General features: G+C 40.9%; 1 protein-coding gene across 1 annotated transcript in view; it reads right to left on the bottom strand.

Annotated features, from left to right (window-relative positions):
- Positions 1–13,660, bottom strand: part of ELF1 (E74 like ETS transcription factor 1) — a 40,647-nt gene extending 26,987 nt beyond the window's left edge. The window contains exons 1-3 of the mRNA XM_009275648.1: positions 13,457–13,660; positions 12,763–13,072; positions 4,379–4,553 (exon numbers count right to left, since the gene is read on the bottom strand). Of these exons, the coding sequence (XP_009273923.1) occupies positions 4,379–4,553; positions 12,763–12,834 (247 nt within the window). The 5' untranslated portion in view covers positions 12,835–13,072; positions 13,457–13,660. The remainder of the gene's footprint in view (positions 1–4,378; positions 4,554–12,762; positions 13,073–13,456) is intronic.
- Positions 13,661–19,388: the final 5,728 nt, after the last annotated feature.

Raw genomic sequence — 19,388 nt, 5'->3', positions numbered from 1 at the left:
AAAAAAGGAGGAGAGAAAAAAGAAAAGGGGAGGAAGAAAAAAAAGGGGATGAAGGGGGGAGGAAAAAGAAAAAGGGGGGGGAGGGGAGGAGGGAAAACCACACCCAAAAGTAACTTCATTTTTTTCCCAGGGTACTCTACAAGTTCTTGTTTATCTGAGCAAGCCACAAATGTAAGCCCCAGTATCTGCCTGCCAATTACAGCCCAGTTACTGCGAGTCCAGGTTCGCTATGAATCAGCGCTCACTGTTAGCGCGAGGCCTGCCCAAACACAGCTTTCTGCTCTTCTCACCTGGTGGAGAAAGAAACTATGCCTCGCGCTGGAAGCTCCCCACCTCAGTCCAAAGTCCTGCCTTCCCTACTCCTGCCTAGCGTCTTTTCTGAAAGCTTTACACCGCTTTCAGCGATCCCGTCCTGCTCCCGTTGCTTCCCTGGTGGCCAGCAGCTCCGGAGAGTGGACAACGAGAGTCCTTGTCCGGGCCAAGATAAGGGCTGTGCTAGTCACAGCTGTGTTTAAATTCAGTACTAGTTTTACTATAGACAAAAACAGGGACCGCAGAGCCTCAAAATCACATTGGAAGAAATTTAAGTTGCTAAAAGTAGAAAGAGATCCATTAAACATGGACAGAGCCCCCTTTTGCAGAATAACTGGCTGTTAAATTTAAGTGACTGCTTTTTAATATCAGCTCTGAGCTGATCGTTAACTGACACTGGGAAACAGAGTTTAAGAGCACAGGTATTTCAGGAGACCTACACATCACCCTTAATTTTCTTTTTTAAATAAGGTTTTAAAATTTGTAAGGAAAATAATCTCATTGGGAAGCTATATGAAAAAACCCTCACTGTTTTTAACCAGATGCTACATGCAGCAGTGAACAATTCCTTTACAAAGTAACTGAAACCGTACCTGTTTTTTTTACAATTGGCATCTCATCAACTCAAAATCCTCACGGATTAACACTATGAAGTTCAGTTTCCACCCAACTACTCCTTTGGATTTCTTTGTAGCATCATAAATGATCACCGAAGACACTGGGTTTGTGCGGGACTGCAGCACCTAACATCTCTCTGCCTTCATTCTCCTACCTGACCAGCTTGGCTTGTGCCACGAACGCTAGAGATTCACCAAATGTACAAGCCAAATCCTACCAAACTTCAAAATGCTGTAAAATAACTTCTGAACTGGTTATTAAGCACTGTTATCAATCTATGAAAATGCACACTTCCATGCTCCCAATTCAGACTAGGGCACAAAGCATTTAACTGCAAATTTTCTGTCCCTCCTCCTTCATCCCCATAAACCACCTCAGTGCAGCTGCTTCCCTGATCCCATCAAAACAACACCAGAACAGGTGAATCGCAACATGGCAGAGTTTGATTAACCATTATTTTTCTAAATTAAACTGGCCAGCCATGGCAAAGTTTAAAAAAAATTTTTTTTAAAAGTTTTCGGGAAGTTACATTATCCAATTAGTTCCTCCTTCCTATGCATCTTATAACCATAATTAGTCACATTAAGAAGGTAAACAAAATGTAGCAAATTGTACCATCTGACAAGTTGACCTAGAATTTATTCTGCACAAAACATTATCCCCTGTATTTTTCAGAGAAAAAAAAACAATTCAACATTCCCTTTAGAGATAAAACTTCATTCAAAGCCAAATGCTCCAATTTATTTTCTTAATCACCTTTTACTACATGACGGTTAATCATTTTAAGTCCCATAATACTGGCAACAAACTGACCACATAAATTGCCATCACAGTTTAAAAAGTACTTTTCCCTGGAAAAGAGGAGGGTGGTAAGACAAGTCTGCCTATTCATTATAAAAAAAAATTGAAGTGTGAGCATTAATGTAACTAAAAAGCTGGTTGTCAGCCATCTCTCAGCAGGGTTTCACATGAAACAGATGCTGTTCTTAGTTTTCTGCAGGTTATAATTTATACTACAGGTAAGTAATCACCAATGTGTGATAGCTGTGGTTTTGAAGGGCTGAAGCATAAAGGAAAAACCTACCAGCGTCCATCATTCTGCAGATAGATCCCTAAAAACTAATTGCTTCAGTTTCATGACACCTACTGCTAATTTCTGTTAGTTTAGGAGAAAAGAGAAGCTTCACATATGACAGTCACAAAACAGTACTGAAAAACTGGCAACTTCAAAAAAACCCAAACAAATCCTGCATATTAAGCAGCCATTTCTCTGTAATGTTTAGTCACAAATAATGGTGGTTTCAGTTTCATTTTTCTGTGAATGTCAGTCTTATGAATACTTCAATGTGGAATTAGTACAGTCTTTATAATGTCTGATTCCTTTCTCAAAGGCATAACAAGGAAATGACTGAAAAGACTGGTACAAACTTCAAAGCACAAAACAATGCATTTCACTGTTGAGACCAAACACACCCCATATAAAAAATCAAGACAGGAACTTCAAAGAAGGGAGGGAAAAAAAAGCAGCTGAAAAACAGAGTAGGTGGGAAATTTCAGTTACGATTAGCCCCATTTCAGGGGCAGCCTACAGCAAGCTGTCCTTGAACCGGATCTCTTCCACGGCAGCCTCGCGGTTCAAGTGGGCAGCTGCGGCCACAGCCAATGCTTGCCTGCAGCAGGCAGGGAGGTGACAAGGGGCTCCTTCCCCAATGTCCTCTCCTCACCTCCTGTGGGGTGCCTTCGCACCCCTGGGCCCCCGAATTCTGCCCCACTTGAGTCAGGCAGGATGGCTCCCTGCCAGAAACCAGGGGCTGAGCTGCCAGTGCTGCCCGCCTTGCATCCTGAGCAGGAGCTTTCAGCAGCGGTGCTGGTCCCTGCCCGGCCTGGGCTCATCCAGCACTGCAAAACCAGGCACTTTCCTTTCCAAGGAAACCCACAGCAGGCACAGTAGCTAGCAGGACGGAGAGTGCGAAACAGATAATTAGTTAATGTCTCCTTCACAACAATCATCTCTGCAAAGTGGCAGCTCCGGTTTTCTAAGGACTTTGCCTTTAAAGAAAACCAGATTGCTTGAACTACAATGGATGATGGGAACAATACCGTACTTGTCTGCCTCCAAAGTATCCCAGAAACCCTTGGAGCCCATCGGTTACAAGGATTACATATTTTCAGTCTCTGGCAGCAATTTGCAAACCCTTCTCATGTGACCAGCAACAAAAAAAATGTTAACAAGAGCATTCACAAAAGTGGAGTTTCACAGTTACTCATGCAAGTAAAAATTCACACACAATATATTACAGTGAATATGGATTCATAAAAATGATCTGCTATGAAAAATTCACACAACTGCATTAAGTAACACACTGAGGAAATGCCAGTTGCAGTGTGAATAATTAATATGAATAGCAAGTGAATAGTTGGCAAGAGGTCTCGACTTGAAATAATGTTTAAGCACGTAAAACCTTCTTGAATAATCAGCTAACTTATCTGTACGGTCACAGTCTGTTCACAGATAATTCACTACTAAAAAAAAAAAAAAAGGAGACATTTATCAGATAAAGCCATTTACTGAGAACAGCTCATGTCAATTTACTCTGTGAACTGTTCCTCATGTCAAGTTTTGTTGAGTTTTTGTTTTGCTTTTGGTGGTAAAAGATTTTATCAGTGTGCCTTTGGAAATAATGTCAAAAGCATGATTGAAACCAGCAAGCTGTCTCTAGCCCTGGAGACAGGCCAGGTGTGGAACCTAGTGGCTGAAAGAAGACACAGAAACACATCCTCACTCTGTGAAGTGTCTACCCTACCTTTCAGACCTGTTCTGCAAAAATGCTTCAAATGCATGCATTCAGTGAGGGGTTGTTTTTTAAAAAATGTGACCTATCTTTGAGCTTTCCTCTTGAGAATTGTTTTCTCTTTGGGGCTACCTTTTCTAACAGAATTTACACAGGATATCTGTATTTTAGGTGTTAATCATTATTAGAGATCCAAAATGAATACTATGCTGAGCATACTTACACTAGTAAGTCACGCTAACGTGAACATTTTATGGCTAATTGTATACCCTCAGGAAGCTGAAAGCAGTACATCTACTCAAGCTGCATATTCCTGCTTTTTGATATGTACGTTTACTTAGGTACGTACCAACCATTAAATAAGAGCAAACATATCCTATGAAGAGCAAAGAAAAATCTTGTTGGTACTCTGAGCAGGACTCTGTCTTAAACTCTGTTGATGGATGAAACTCTTCACCATTATCAGCTGTGCAGCTGGGATTGCAAGCCACCTGCTAATGGTATTAATGCTATTTTCTCTGTCTTGTACAGAATTAACAGCATTCAACACTACTGTAATTTTGTTTCCTGTTGTTTTTTGTCATTAAGCTTATTCCATCATTAGCCACAGCCATCTCGGTGCAAAAACATGGCACAGAAATGTTTTTATTGCCAACCTGTGAGGGTGATATCATCATCTTCTATGATTTGCTCTTCTGCAACGTCCAGAGAGCTCTCAGTGATCATGTCACTGGGTTCATCCACACAGGTTAAGCCAGAGTAGTTGTGTAGGAGGTCTGCGCTAGGAACATGCTCCACGATGACAGCAGGGAAAATAGATGGATCACCAAGCTGGGGGGTAGAAAAAAGAAAATTAAAATAACGGTAGTTAGACTACATCCAATCTAACCACTTACTGATTTCGTCAAGAGTCCTATACTACATTACTTGAATATTAGACCGTCAGGAAAGAGTACCAAAGAACGAGATGATTTTTAGCACATAAAACCAAGTAGCAGCCGTGTCCCACTATGGGCCAGAGGCTGAATATCACTGCAGTATCTAATATATTGACTTTAGTCCAGTAGGTAATACCAGACTCCCATGACACTATTTTGCAGCATAAAAGCTGACAATACAGAGGAGGAGCACAGCACAGTAAATGCTAAACTTCGCTGGCAATAATACTGGGCAAGCAACTTGCTGCAAGCACCTTAATCTTTTGCTCTTCCCGTCAAGTTGGGGGCAGAGGAGTCCTGTAGCTGTCAGGACTGGATGAAGCTTTCACAGGCACCAAGTTTCCCACAAGACACTAGCTGAAGATCACTATTTTAAGGGACACTTGCTACAAGAACAAGGGGTGTAACAGGGAGTGCTCGATATACATGCCGTAATACTTTCCCTCTCTAATTCTTATGGCTTTAGTCACTTGACATTACTCCCCCCCGCTTTCCTTCCTAAGTCGGCTTTCAGACATCATCCTTCTGACTCGATAGTTATTTTGCATCAGATACAAAAGAAAAGAGGCAGCTGGGAAAACAGAAATCAAGCTGACCGGTAATAGTAATAAAATGCACACTCTCTGAAAAGGTAACCGTTCAACAGGAAGAGGTTTTCAGAAAATACCATTTACTACAGACACAGTATTTTCCAAAGCGAGTCTTTTGAAATGTCATTTGCAGGAAGAAAGCCATAGCTGATGATAGGAAAGCAGGCTCAGAGAAAGTCTAGTGTAACTCTAAGGCTCTCTCACTGTAAAAATAAATCACATTATGAATGTGGCAAGCTTAAAAACAAGAAAACAAACCAAAAAGTTGCTAAAACGTTGCTTCTGAGAAAACCAGCATATGTACATTTTGTCTTACCCTCCACAGAAGAGCACAGATATACATGGATCAAGCAGGTTTTTTTATTTAACCACACAAGAAAAAAAAAAAAACAACCATATGATTATGAGCTTGCTTAGGGATTGCTCATGTCTCACAATCTTGCCACTACACACACCACCACCAACAGAAAATGGTATCAGAACTATTGGCTCAATGCGGACAACAGCTATGGGAGTCAGCCTCTCCTAGGGAAGAGTCTGGAATGTAAATACTGAAAGTAGAAAGTGCAATTAGAAGCTTTAAAAGGCAGTAATTACCACTTTAAATCGCTCTGTGTTTTGTAAAACATGTCTCAGCAACAACTGTGGTAAAGGGCAATCATGAAAAAAGGAAGAACTAAGAAACAGAAGTAGGATTTCTATGGGCTTCCATCATGGTCAGCCTGCTAAACAAAAAAAAACCCCCAACAAAACCAAATGCAAAATCCCCACAAATAACCTATCTACTCTACCAAACACAAGCTTCAAAATAGAGTAACACGGTACGAGATCAATAAAAATGAACAAAGGGCAGACCAGTTAAAGCCCTCTCATGCGATCACGTTGCCAGATGACTGGCCGTACATCAAGTCAAGCAATGGGTCAGCCTCTACCCTACACCTTTGTGGCCACCTCTTTCCAAGGCTGCATCTTGCTTGGGCTGAGAAACCAGGAACCACTGGTGGCCAAGAGGTCCCTGCTGTTCTTCAGAAAGCATCGTGTTCACATTGTGCATCCTGTTTGTTTACTGACCCTAACATCCCAGATCCTATTTGCTTCCAGGCAAGAGTAAACAAATAGATTTGATTACATAAAAGCCAGATCAGTAAAAAAGATAAAGCACTGTAAAGAGAAAAGAAAAATAAAATACTGTGTGCATTAAAAAAGTTTTTATTTTCAACAATATGTTCCAGAAACTAGAAGGAAGATGGTCTGTTGCAGCCTCATTGCCAAGATAAAATTTATGCTACAAAAATAGTTTAAACACCCCAATTTCAGTAATATGCCACTGTATATAACTTTTGGGATGAAGTTACATATATTGTATGCCCATATATGTAACTACATTAAAAAAAAATTAAAAAGGATTACATACAACATTCAACTCAGGCTCCTGTCACCTGCAAGCTTTGCAAGTATCTGTTCAGTATTTTCCTGAGCAGGTAAAAACTATGGATTTTAGGTAGGGAAGATGCAAGTAAGACATTTCAGTCTTCTCATCCTGCTCTAACTCATAGACACTAGGGGTGAAGTACATCTCACCTAACTTCACACAGCTGTGGTGCAAACGCTTGGACTTGAGCTAGCAACCCCAGGTTTCCTTCAGAGCCAACAGAGAGAAATGGCTGTTTCTAGGGCACAGTTTCCCTGCCCAGTTTTAGGCTTCTGTGCTACAATAGGATGAGTTGTGCCCTAAAAACGCCTATTCCTCTTTGTTGACTATAAAAGGGTGGAGGCGTTGGGGTGTCTATTTCTGATGTAGGCGTCTGTCTCCTACATGCTCATCGGCAAACGTCCAGCTGCCTCCCCGCCACGTCTTCGAAGCGAGGCACTCCTTCCTCCCTGCTTCCGCCGCTGCACCAGCTCGATAGCTGCAGTGTCTGTGGCAACGTATCGAGTTGCCTGTGCTTAGGATAAGCCTCACGTTAGCTTCTTCTGGATAAAAAAATTACTCTGGCTCAGCACCGTCCTTCTCTAATGACTGACACTCACGTCACTGACTTGGCCTCTGAGAGGCAAAACCACCTCCATCCAGCACTGCTGTTATTCTCTAGTGGGGACAAGTCATAAAAAACTGTTTCAGAATAATAAACGAAACACAGATAAAACCAACCGACTGTCACACGTCTTCAGCTCAACACCCTATTTATATTACACCCTACTCGTCACTCTGCCGTGAAACCTAATGACAAAAGCCCAAGAATCCATGGGTTACTGAAACACGCTTCACTGCTGACCAAAATGTTTCCCGTGGTACTGAATAGTGCTGCTGTCACGCATTTCAGCAGCAGTTGGTTTGATCCGTATGATCAGATGTGATCTGCTCTGCAAGGTTAAACTGTATTTTGACCATGCCTAGAAACAACCATCATACACATACTCCGACACGGTCACTGTGTCTGTCTACAGGCAGAGAAACCCCCATGGCAGGGGAATACCTCGTTGCTTGAACTCACACTGGACCGTCTGAGGAGCCTGCTGACACAGTACGCTTCCAAAAGGCAAGAGATGAACAGAGAAGCATTCACTCATGGTAAGACACTTTAAATGTGGTTTTCTTTAAATTAATAACAGTTTTGAACTGGAAGAGTCAGAGTAAATATCACTTCTTGTGGCCTTTTACTTTAAAACCATTGTTACACCTGCTTCCAACTCATACCTTACGGAGGTACAACGTATGGATTTTCTTTCCTGCCACAGTTGTGAAAAGGCTCGAACAAATATATAATATGCTTTCAGAGAGAAAAGCATTCACGTAACTGCAAACAAATCTAATTTGAAATTAATTTTGCGGAAACCGTCATCACATTTTGTACAATAATTGCAATTGGTTATGATTTCATTAACAAGCATCTCATTCAGTTTTAAAAGCTACTACTAATGTATGCTGATGTTTATATGACTATTGAGAGGTAAAACCTCACCTCAATACTTCTGTAATGTTCCTGATTTCATTGAAAGCGCCTGAATCCCAATTGAGAGCCAAGCTAAAGCTTCCTGTAGCTCTGTTGTTGTAAGACACAAGAATAACTTCGTACACATTTAGAACTGCAGAAGAGCCCGTGTTTACTATGGCTCCCTTTGATGCTAGTGTGTAATGAGAATTACACACAGGGAAAACATTAAATTAAGGACTAGAAGGTAGTGATTCAATTAAGACAAATTAAATTACCTCTCTAATAGCAAGATCACAAAATAATTTATTTCTAATACAAAGGTGGTTCTACACGCACTAAAAAAAAGGAAGAGTGTAAAGTATCCCAAAATTAAAACAAACAGTCCCAAATTAAAGTGTCAGCAATGATTTTCCAGAAATCAATACATAAATCCATAGAAGAACAATTTACGTATTTTTTCTTTTTGCCTACTTCTGCAGCTTCATCTTTCTTATGCTAAATATAGTTAAAATATGACACCCTAGCTCTGCCAAAGCTTTGGCTTGGCTTCAACACATCTCCCATGTCTGCTGGACACATAAAGGAGTTGAGCTACTGCTGAAATCTTCCCAGGTCTTAGACACCAAATTCCTCACCATAGTTTATCTACAAACCAGTCCTGTAGACCGACCTTTAACAATTTGGAGGAGTGCAAAGCTTCAGACAGATGCTGAAGTCCATGGAAGGTCCCATGAGCAGGTCCCTTAAAGCATCGGTCATGCTCCATGATCCCCTGAAAACTGAACCCTGCCCTCCTCCGGGGGCCAAAGGCAGCAATCTTCCTTCCTGCTCTCAAATCCTTGGGTGTTTGACATGCTGACACGGTGTTTCTTTTTTTCTCTGAGAATTTTCTCATCAGCTGTCACCAACTGACAGAAGATCAAAACACTATCCTGGTTGCGGAAATGGAAAATAAGGAAGGGGATTTCTTCTGCTCTGGAGGTACTGTCTTCTCATACTACAGGTTCTCTAAGGAAGAAAACTTGTCCTAGGAATATGGTGACTAGCTTCTAACTGGTGTGGAATAAATTTTGTGCAAGTGAGTGATGGGTGGGAAGAAAGGCATGCAATAGGTAGGAGCACAGAAAAGCTACATGGGGGCAAAAAAAAAAAGAGAAAGAAACCTCCGTGAAAGAAACCTGGCTTTTTAACAGAGCAACAGAATTCAGACTTGCAATACAGCTGGACATTTATTTTGGAAAAAAAAACTAAACAAAATTAGGCAAAGGGACCTTGGTGACTAGAAAATGGGCTTCGGTTTTCTCTTGCTGAAGGTTCCTGTGCCAAGAGCAGAGGCAGGCTCTTGACTTTAAAGGTATTCCCATGGCTAGCATCTGAGAAATTACCAAGTTTCACAGAGGGATGCTAGAAGCAGATAAATGCCGCTTGCTTTCCTGGGGAGACAACCTCATTACGGATCTCACAATCATTTCCTTGAAGTCTTCATAAAACTGCAACTGGATAAGGAGAGGACCCTCTGCAGGAGATGGAAATAGTAAAAAAAAGTACACCTTGGCCTTGACCAGGTGACTTAATGTTTCAGAAGGCCCATGGCAACACCAGGGAACGTGAAAGAGCAAACCAAGGCATGAGAAGACGGTGCAGAAGTCATGGCCCAACCTAAGGGCTTGGACCCCTCTTCCTCAGAAGAAGGGAAGAGAGAAACATCCCTCAGAGATACAGAAGGTGTCTTCAGGCACAGGTTACTACACGTGTCAGAGCCACTTGAGAGAGCACCTATTGGCACAGAGCAGTCATGCTGGGGACCATGCTAGCAATTTAATGGTTGCAATGATTCAGCGTGTCCCTGGCACCGTTTAAAACTTCCTAGTATGGTTCCAGCCTCTGGCTGCTTTTATTCAGCTTTTTAAATTAAGAATGTCCTGATCAAATATCACGTTAACTGTAAGTTAACAAAAGGACTAAATGAAAAGACATTGAGAGGAGAAGCTGCAGACATGAAGAAAAGCAGTTTTAGGCAGCAGCACTGACTCAGCCAAAGCCCGCAGGGGCTCATGCCCAGTTTTACGTGTGTAGTCTCTCTCTCTCCAAAAAAAAAAGAAGAGAGGGGAAAAAAAAGCACAAACCCTCTATTTAACTAGGATCTCTGACACGTAGCAGCAGCCAGACAGGTTAGCAGTAGCATTAGTGCAAGCCACTTGTTCCCTTCTCAAAATTACAAGGATATTTTAATCTCATTTCTTCGTCACCATACGTGCACAATGCAATAAATGAACCCTCCAAGAAAAAAAAAAATTCATTATTTTCTAAACTGAAAAGGATAAAGCTGATAAGAGAGCGCCTTTCCCGTTCACACGGGGCCATGTGATCGAGTCCCTCCCATTGGCATCTGCCACTGGCTAAATGCTTACATTTGCAAATGGACTGTTCCTAATTTACGGTTGTTTAACCAAGACTTAAAAAAAAATAAATTTAAAAAAATAGCCATGAATTATGACTTCCGTGAAATACTGAGTGTAGCTGCCATCCAGACCCCGAACCTCTCCCTGCAGCTGTTCCATCTCCTGACAGCTCTTGGCACAACACGGCTCCAGGCAAAGTTTTGACAGGAAAAAAAGTACCAAAGTTCTTGCAATGCCAGCTTTTGGGGGCATCGCAAAAATAATTATCCAAAGATCAGTTAAATGACACCTGTGTATAAATATGTCACCTTTTGTATACTGATGAAGCTCAAAAAATGCTTTTGACCAACACAGAGCACTTCCAGAGCTAAAATTTTTGCAAAGTACACAAATCATGTTATCCATCCCTGAATACAACTAATCTGTCCGGAATTTAAAAACTTCAGGAGTAGCAATAGCAATAGCTCCTATGTTGTAAGAAACAGATCAACCAGGTATAAGCAATAAGCAATCTTTTTGGGTTAACGTTGTACTATAAATCCTTGTCTGAGCTAAATCTTGCTCCAGCTTCCCGGATCTTTCCTTATGCAGGACTCCTTTTCTACAACCGAGTATTTAATATCTACCTTCGTGCAGCCAGCTAGCTGGCTACCTGCATCTTTGATATCCGAACTAAGGTAACCCAGTGATTTAAGAGGAGCTCGCATCCGACTGTTTGCAGCGATGGACTTTCTGCTATGCACTCTCTCTCTTTGGCCTTTCGCATCTTTGATTTGATCACCTTTAGGGTATGCTACAGGACGCCTTCTTTCCTTAGGCTTCATCTGGAGTAGGATTTATTAGGGTCATGAGATAAATGCCAAGGTTGAGTTTGTTCTGGAGCTGGAGAAAGCTCTGTTTAGGGAGGTTTTACTGCCCTGTTGAGTGCTCTTTAGTATTTTTAAAGTTTTTCAGGTGAGCATCTGGAGAAATTGCAAGAGGCAGAATGCACAGCTGACTGAACAAAACCACGTTTGCTTGCACTACCCCTTCCAGAAACCACACTGAAGCAGCCCCCTCATCTCAATTCTCCCCTCTGCCATTGGCTTATAAAGTAAAGCCAGCAACGAACAACAAACAGAGGTAATAAATAAGGCTCGTTTTCGACTATGTTTGTGCAATTCCCATATCTAAATCCCCAGGCTACCACAAGCTCTGGAAAAATACAGGGAAGGAAGTTACGTTACTAGTTCCACCCAAAACTGAGTTAGCACTTTAGACAGACAACGCTCAGTTCATTGAAATGATCGTATGACTCTGACAGCAGAAACAGGCCACTGACCCAGCCAGATACTAGGCCATACAGAAAACCCAGAGACAAGATTATAAAGCCGAAAGTATTTTTGAAAGAGAGGAGGATAAACGCTTTTCACATTCACAAAAAGAGGAATAGTTTGTCGTGGCACTTCTCAGTCTTTTAAGAACTGTCTCTCCACAGTACCCAGACACCTAATTCATTGTTAATAAATGCAAAACCCTACTATTAACCACCACCCATAGAGGAGCTACCTGATTTTTACAATAGGAATCCTTCACTGAAGCCTCAGGACTCACAGGATGTGGTTTAGGTAATCAACACCTAACTGAGAGCCGCCTCAGATAGAAACAGACATATTTTCCCTTGCAGTGTGAAAGAAACCAATTTAAATTACTTTGAAGCGTATTTCTGAATAGCCGGCATACAGTAACACAATTTAGAAACCAATCTGTAAAAAGCAGTGAGCAGGTACCTACTGCTCCTTCTAGTCATCTGTAGCGTGACCATTACTGTTATTCAGAATTTTATGCCAGCACACTAGGAAAATTAAAACTACTGTCAAATACCAGAATTTGAGGAATTCTGCATCACAAATGGATGGATTCTACTGGCACAAATCAGCGACACAGGAAAAACATTTTCAGAGGAGGATGTCTCTGCAATACTGCAGAAGTTATAACATTTCAACCAATTTCTGTTCCGCCCATGCAAGTTACAGGAAGCAACAGAAAGCTTTTGAAACAGCACAAAGATCTGCTGCAACAATAATGACCTCAACGTTTGCTTTTTTTGTTTTACACCACAGTTTTTCCTCACGTTTTCATAATATTCCGAGCACCAACTTGTACGAATATGCTTTCTTACACTGTCGCATTACCTGCTGCTCATCCTCCATGACGTTGCTGGCAAATTCAAAGACAAGCTCATTCTGCTGTACAACTGCTGCCATAATAACGCATTCCCAGGTCTCAGCTCCACATACAAAGAAAAATGTTCTCCAATGTGAAAGAATGGAGAGCGTCACCAAGATCCAGCTAGGCAGAAAGGCAGGATCACGAAATGAATCAAGTATCAGTGTTCGTATTTCTTAGATCATCGGTGTTCCCGGGTTCTTCTCTTCTCGAAGGGAAACAAACCAAGGGAAATCCTTTCCTGAGTTGTTCTTCCCACGTCGATAGCCTTTATCACTGTGGAGGGAAAAAATAAAGTTATAATTAAGAAATATTCGCTTTAGCTATGTGAAATAGTAGCAGTCACAATAAAGCTTGCTCCAAACTATAACTGTTCTATCTAACTCCAAGGAAGTCAGACACCTTTGTATCTTCAGAGGTATTACTTCTACTGATTAATACATGCAAATTTTCATTCCCTTAAAAATAAAACTGTTTCAGGAAGTAAGACATCAGTTTCAAAGTGTTTCATATTAAAAGCATGAGACTAAGAAAAAGTTACGGAAGTTAACAAAAAGAAAATCCATCTTTTCATTTGATTCATATATGCAGTTTTCACATTCATTAGCAACTCTCGTCTTTAAGGCATATTCAAAGTAAAAATACAAAACCCAGACTGACCTACTCAGCTGCAGGATATCTGAAGTATATCACCTTTCTTCTTCACACAAAGTTCAAATTTAGCAAAGTTGTTATTTTGCAAGTAAAATGCTCTAGATCTTGATTCCCACAGTGTCAAACGGATGAAACCAGTAAATAAATTCTATGTACAATCCAGAGAGTCCCCGAGTTCCTACACGAAGCAGATCTTCAGCTTCTTGTTAAAAATGCACTGTAAACGTATCCTTATCTCTACCACAGGCTCACAAGCAGCCGGAAGGAAACAGCGCTGACCACGTCATGGCAAATTAGCACAGGCAAAAAAACTGCACAGTACAATAGCAAAGAAAAAAAAAATCCCAAACTACAGAATGTAAACAGCTTCACTGGAGGGATGCGTGCCTACAGCTCCCAAGTTTTCATTTACTCATCAGCGCCAAAGTTATGGTTAACATGAGCTTACAAAGAGGTGTGCTGGATCACTTCCAGGGAAAAGGCAAGCACAAAACATAATCTTTCTATACAACTAACGTGACCAATATATTAATTAAAAAAAAAAAATCTATCGTTTCAAAAGAGTAACAGAAACAGGTGTCTAAAATTAGGAACCTAGGGGAGTATGTTTGTGCCTAGGAATTTAAATCTGTATGTTTTTAGGGAAGCAAAATGTGTGGTATCTAGCATTTTGATCAAAATTCTTTAAACTGCCTTTGATTAAGGGCTGCTGTGACAGAAGAATAAGGGGCAGAGGTCTAACACGTACCCATCCAGACTGAGACCTCCAGGAAAGCCTCTGGGCGACTTCAGTGCCATTAGCAAGGATTAACATCTGCCTTTGTACAGGAGGTTTAACTTCGCCTTGTTTTTGCAGTAGGCTGAAACTCAAAAAAATGAAGGGCATCTTCCTCTCCCCAATGCCAAGCAATTTAATTAGGGAGGATTGTACTCCCTCACTCTAGGAAATGTAACAGCTGTTTTTCCCATATAGATTGTGGTATTCCCAAATTCCTAAGTAGTGATGGCAGAGCATTCAAGCATTTAAGTCACTAGATCCTACCCTTCTAAGAAACCAGGAAACCCAAGATTATGCAAACAGAAGAACCCCCCCAACTTCCAAAGCGTGCTTTAATTAGCTGTCAAAGGGTTCATAAGAGTAGCCACAACCCTAACTAGAGAACATTTGCATTAATGAGAGCTACGTGCATGAGCAGAGAAGGATGTACTTTGGGAACCATGACTGTTCAACCTCAGCCCCTGCCATTTTGCAGGAAGACTTGAAGAGTTAACAAGGCTTTCTCCGTACTTCAGCAGGGCTATGGTGCTGAAAGCATTACATGCAACCATATACTCCTGGGTAACTTCCCTAAATGTAATTATTTGGCTTCGCCTTTTAGAAGATAAAAACGCCATTAAGAAGTTACACACACATGCCAGCACAGCGCAACTAAGACCAACTTGTCCCATCCCAGATTCCTACCATCCTGTGTGCCAGCCTGAAAATAAAGTACATAGCCATATAATATACAGTTTAATATTTCCTACAGACAGTGATTGAAGTGGGTCAATCTATGTCAATAGGGACATACCAGCTCTTTCAGAAGAGAGGACAGGTATGGAAATTTATTTAAGTACAACTTCTATTTTGGTTACTGCCTAGAAATAAATTGTAACTCTCCAATAAGATAAAATAATAATATTTTAAGTCACTCCCTCTAATCAGTGAAGAGTAACTTCACTCCAAAGGATCACTGGGCAAATATGAAAACCTTCATAGCTTCCAAATGAAGACTTATTTTAAAACGGGGGTTAAGCTAATTGTCCAGGGAGAACCAGAGCCAGAAGACAACAAGGGCTTATAATCATCTCTGTTACACTAATTGAAGCCACATGTATGAACAAAGAGTACAAGTTCTTGAGGTCCAGTAACTTTCTAAGGTCAGTAACTATTAACAGCACCAATGTAACATCAGGATAAATGAAGTGTTGGAGACGGGCTACCTAGTAAGCTCATGAAGTATAAGGAAAACTGGAAGTACAGCCACCATAAGACAGATTTTAAAAGTTCCCTGCGTGCATTGAGAACTGGCATATTATTCTGTTAGTGCCAGGTCATTCATTATTCTGTAAAATATTAATATTTTACAGTAGATACTACAATACTACAAGATGCACACTAAATGCATAAGATACAAAAGCTGTGGCAGCAAACCTACTAAAAGCCATAAAGAAATCTTTTCTTACTTTTTATTTACAAAAAACCCAGCAAAACCCTCAATGAAAAACTAACAATCATGATTTAATATAATTTAAGAGACTGCGGCATCGTAACGCATTTGTTCCCAAAGGGATCCACACAAACACTACTTAGAACAGTCACACTTTATGGTAACATGAAGATCCTAATCATCTGATACCGTTGCAGGAACAGACATTCAAAAGCTGTTTTACGAATTTTGCACCACAGTGATGCAGTGATGTAAGACTACATAGCAGACTGTTCCTTCCCCCCTACGCCCCGCTCCCCAAAACCACCAAGGAATCTATAAATAAAGTCAAATAAGACCTTCTTCTCACAAGAAAAGAAACATCTAACCACAACATTACGACCAAAGTCAAAGACAAGTGAGTGAACAGGCTTTAGTGAGCTTTTATATCTAACCTTATAAAGGTTAGGCACTCAAACTATTATAATTTACAGGAAATTTTTCATTACTTCTTTAGCGGTACACAGTAATAGCAAATGATCTATTGGGCAATAACAGCACGGCAAAATAATGCAAAAGTGCTTTCCTTTAACCCGTATCACTTTCTCTGACATATAGAAAACAAGAGCAGCTTTTCACAGAAGCCAGCACAATTCTAAACCAGCTATATTTTCCTCCACATCTATTTTTAAAAACTGTGCTTTCATTATTCCGAGTATCACAGGATCCTGCTGTCTATAAGCTAACACAAACATGACTATTGTTTTTGCTATATAATGCCACTCATCTCCCTGCCTGATTTTACGTACATCTGTGAGTAGAAAATAAGTTATTTGCAAACAGCATAAAATGCATAAATTGTATTCACATGCACAATACGCTTGACTACATACAAATAGTCCTAAGAGAAAGGGAACCCAGTATATATTACCATGAAATTTACATCAAATTTTCAGAACTACAGAGTAAGTAAGGTTTTGCTTTCATTTTAACTAATTGTTGTAGAAACTTATTACAAAAAGCAATATTAAGACACAGCAATATAAATAAACATCTTAATTTTGCTTAATCCTTGAAACTGAACGTAAAAATAAATTATTTCAATCCCTCTGAAAATTCCCCTCCTCTACTGATTTGAACATCTAGAAACAACCTCCTCAATCAGTCTGTCAAAAAGCACATTCAGCCAATTTAACCCTTAGTACACTGCTACTCTGGTATCCCAGAAGATAGATCGTAGGACTCCTTCCAGCTAGACATCACAACTTTTTTCCCCACCACTCTTCACCATATATACCCTGCACTTAATCCTAGCCCTATTTAGGCAGTTCAACAAAGCTCGTAAGAAATACCTCCAGAACCAACGTTTTTGGTCCCAACAGTGAAGTTGCAATACTGCAACTAGGCTCCAACTTGGAAGTAACAAAACCACAATTTTTCCTTCAACTCCTGACAGTATGAGCCAGTATAGCCCGTACTGCCTTAGCATTCAAGCAGTGTAATGCAGAACACTGAAATAACACAGCGGCACCACACCACAGCAGGTGTAGCAGGCATAAACCCAAAAATTTGCTGAAGAAGCTCAGCTATAAACTTGGAAGGCTCAAGTCTTGGTACTGAGAGCACCCCAGCTGAGCTGAAAGATGCCTCCAACAAGCTACTGGATCCGGTCCCATTTAGGGTTACTGAAGATGACTGTAATCAGCCCGCACTGCCTTTTTTGTGAAGTTAGTAAGATCATTCATACATTTAAAATTAAGAACCAGCTTAGCTGCTTTAAGATTCAAATGCAGATCTGAATCCCGAGTTACTGCTGAAACAGCTCAACTCATTTAGCATGGGGACAAATGACTTGCAACCAAAATTTCCCATTGATTTTCTAAGACAGTCTGCAGCATTAGCTCTAGCCTAGAAGCGTCCAAATTGTGACTTAACAGAAATGCAAAGCCGAACCCCCTTCTCAACACCATCTTGGATGCGGAAGAGGGGCGTGAATGAGAGGAAAGGGAAGAATAAAGACATCACCTGGAAATTTTGGACTGAAGGACTGAAAACCATCCCAGGTGAGGTCAAACACATGGATAGTAACTGCACCATTTCACTCAAGTTTCTAACTCCTTTCTACCAGTGGAGGTTAAGGATGGATCAAGCCAGAGCCAGTCCACCCTCTGCAGAGGTGCATCTTTTTAAGATACTGTACAAGTAATACATTGTAGGGTCTGGTTTTCTTAAAAAGGGGGGAAAAGCTGAATGATACCACATTTCTCGTAATGCAGAAATCCCAAACCCGTGATGATCTTTACGTATGGTCCACACTAAGCATAAATGCTAACAATATAGTCTACTGTGGCATTCTTCATGGATTGATTATTCCTATTCAGTAATATTAAGAAATTGCAGAGAACAGGGGCTTTGAACCACGTCCTTAGACCCGGCGCATCTGTAGTTGGCAAAATGACAAGCAGTAAGAACAAGTTAATATATGTTACTTGGCACAAGAAGTTTCTGAAGGCTCAGTATTTCAACTGCTCCCAAAAATTAAAGGAGATAGGAAAACAACATGGTAAGGGGGTATCACCAGGGAAGGAAAGAAACAACGTAAGGAACAGCCTGAAATCTTCTGAAAGCATCCATGCTGCCTCGGGGAAACTGTGCAAAAAGCAGCTGACATAATAAAAGTCAAGAGAGTGACCTTTGCTGAGCTTTCGTTAAGGACAAAGAAATCATCGGTATCAATAAATCCCTGTTTTGTAGCCAGGCTAGAAACCAGCCTATGTCACCACAGGCTCTCACTACATATACAGCAAGGAAGAGAGAGAGCAAGAGGGTTCATCTGTTAAATATAAACAAGCATTAAAAAAAAAAAAAAATTGGCACACAATTCAGTCAATACAAAAGAAGTTAAATGAACCCCCCCTCCCCCAAATCTCACATAAAAGCACATGTTTACTCCAAAGAGAGCAAAAGCACAAATGCAAGCAACAAGCTCTTCTTTGCCATCACCAAAAAAAAATCACATTTTCATCTTTTCTTTTTTTTTGGTAACTACCTCTTTTAGCCTGAATATTTAACATGAGGCAAGATTCCTTTCCAGACTATTAACAGTAAGAGCTCCAGCACTGTTTACAGACTCCCCCACCACTGAAAACCTTCCTTTTCCTATCTCCCATGTTCCCTGATACTTTTTAAGTCCCTTTTATTTAGCACATTTATATATCACAGCTGTTGTACACAAACACAGCAACCTGGCAGAGCGCTGCCGGGAAATCTGAAGAAAATTACAGTGTGGCTGAGGCTTTTTTTCCTCTGTATCCTCTCCTGCCAGCATGCTCGATGTGTAAAGGTAGCCCCAAATCAGTGTAGGTGTGTAGACATAGAGCACTGTAAATAATTGATTTACACTGCAGCAACAGAAGATCAGGCTACCACCGAAAGGCCAGTCCTAAACAGCAAGCTAAAAGATACTGAGGCAAGGAAGGCTCTCCCCAGCTCTACTACTGAAGCTCTTGAGCTCTGAATGAAGTATTTGAACATCTGCTAAGATAAAGAGCAAGCCTCCCTAATCTGATCAGGCAAGAGAAAGGCCACGCTGGGTTTTAGTCACCTCTCCGCGAAGCATTTGCTCTTGCAAAGTAGAGCCAACTCAACAGGAAAAGTTAGCTGTAAGTTGCCCTAAAGCAAGGGAGCAAGGGCATTCCAGGGGGAAGCAAGGGTCCAAATCCTTTCCCCCACTTCCCCATTCCCCTGAG

This window comes from Aptenodytes forsteri, unplaced genomic scaffold (genome assembly GCF_000699145.1).
Source record: "Aptenodytes forsteri isolate BGI_AS27 unplaced genomic scaffold, ASM69914v1 Scaffold172, whole genome shotgun sequence".
In the NCBI taxonomy this organism is placed as follows: domain Eukaryota; kingdom Metazoa; phylum Chordata; class Aves; order Sphenisciformes; family Spheniscidae; genus Aptenodytes; species Aptenodytes forsteri.
Note: the sequence above shows the minus strand (reverse complement) of the source record. Positions and strands in the feature narration are given on the sequence as shown.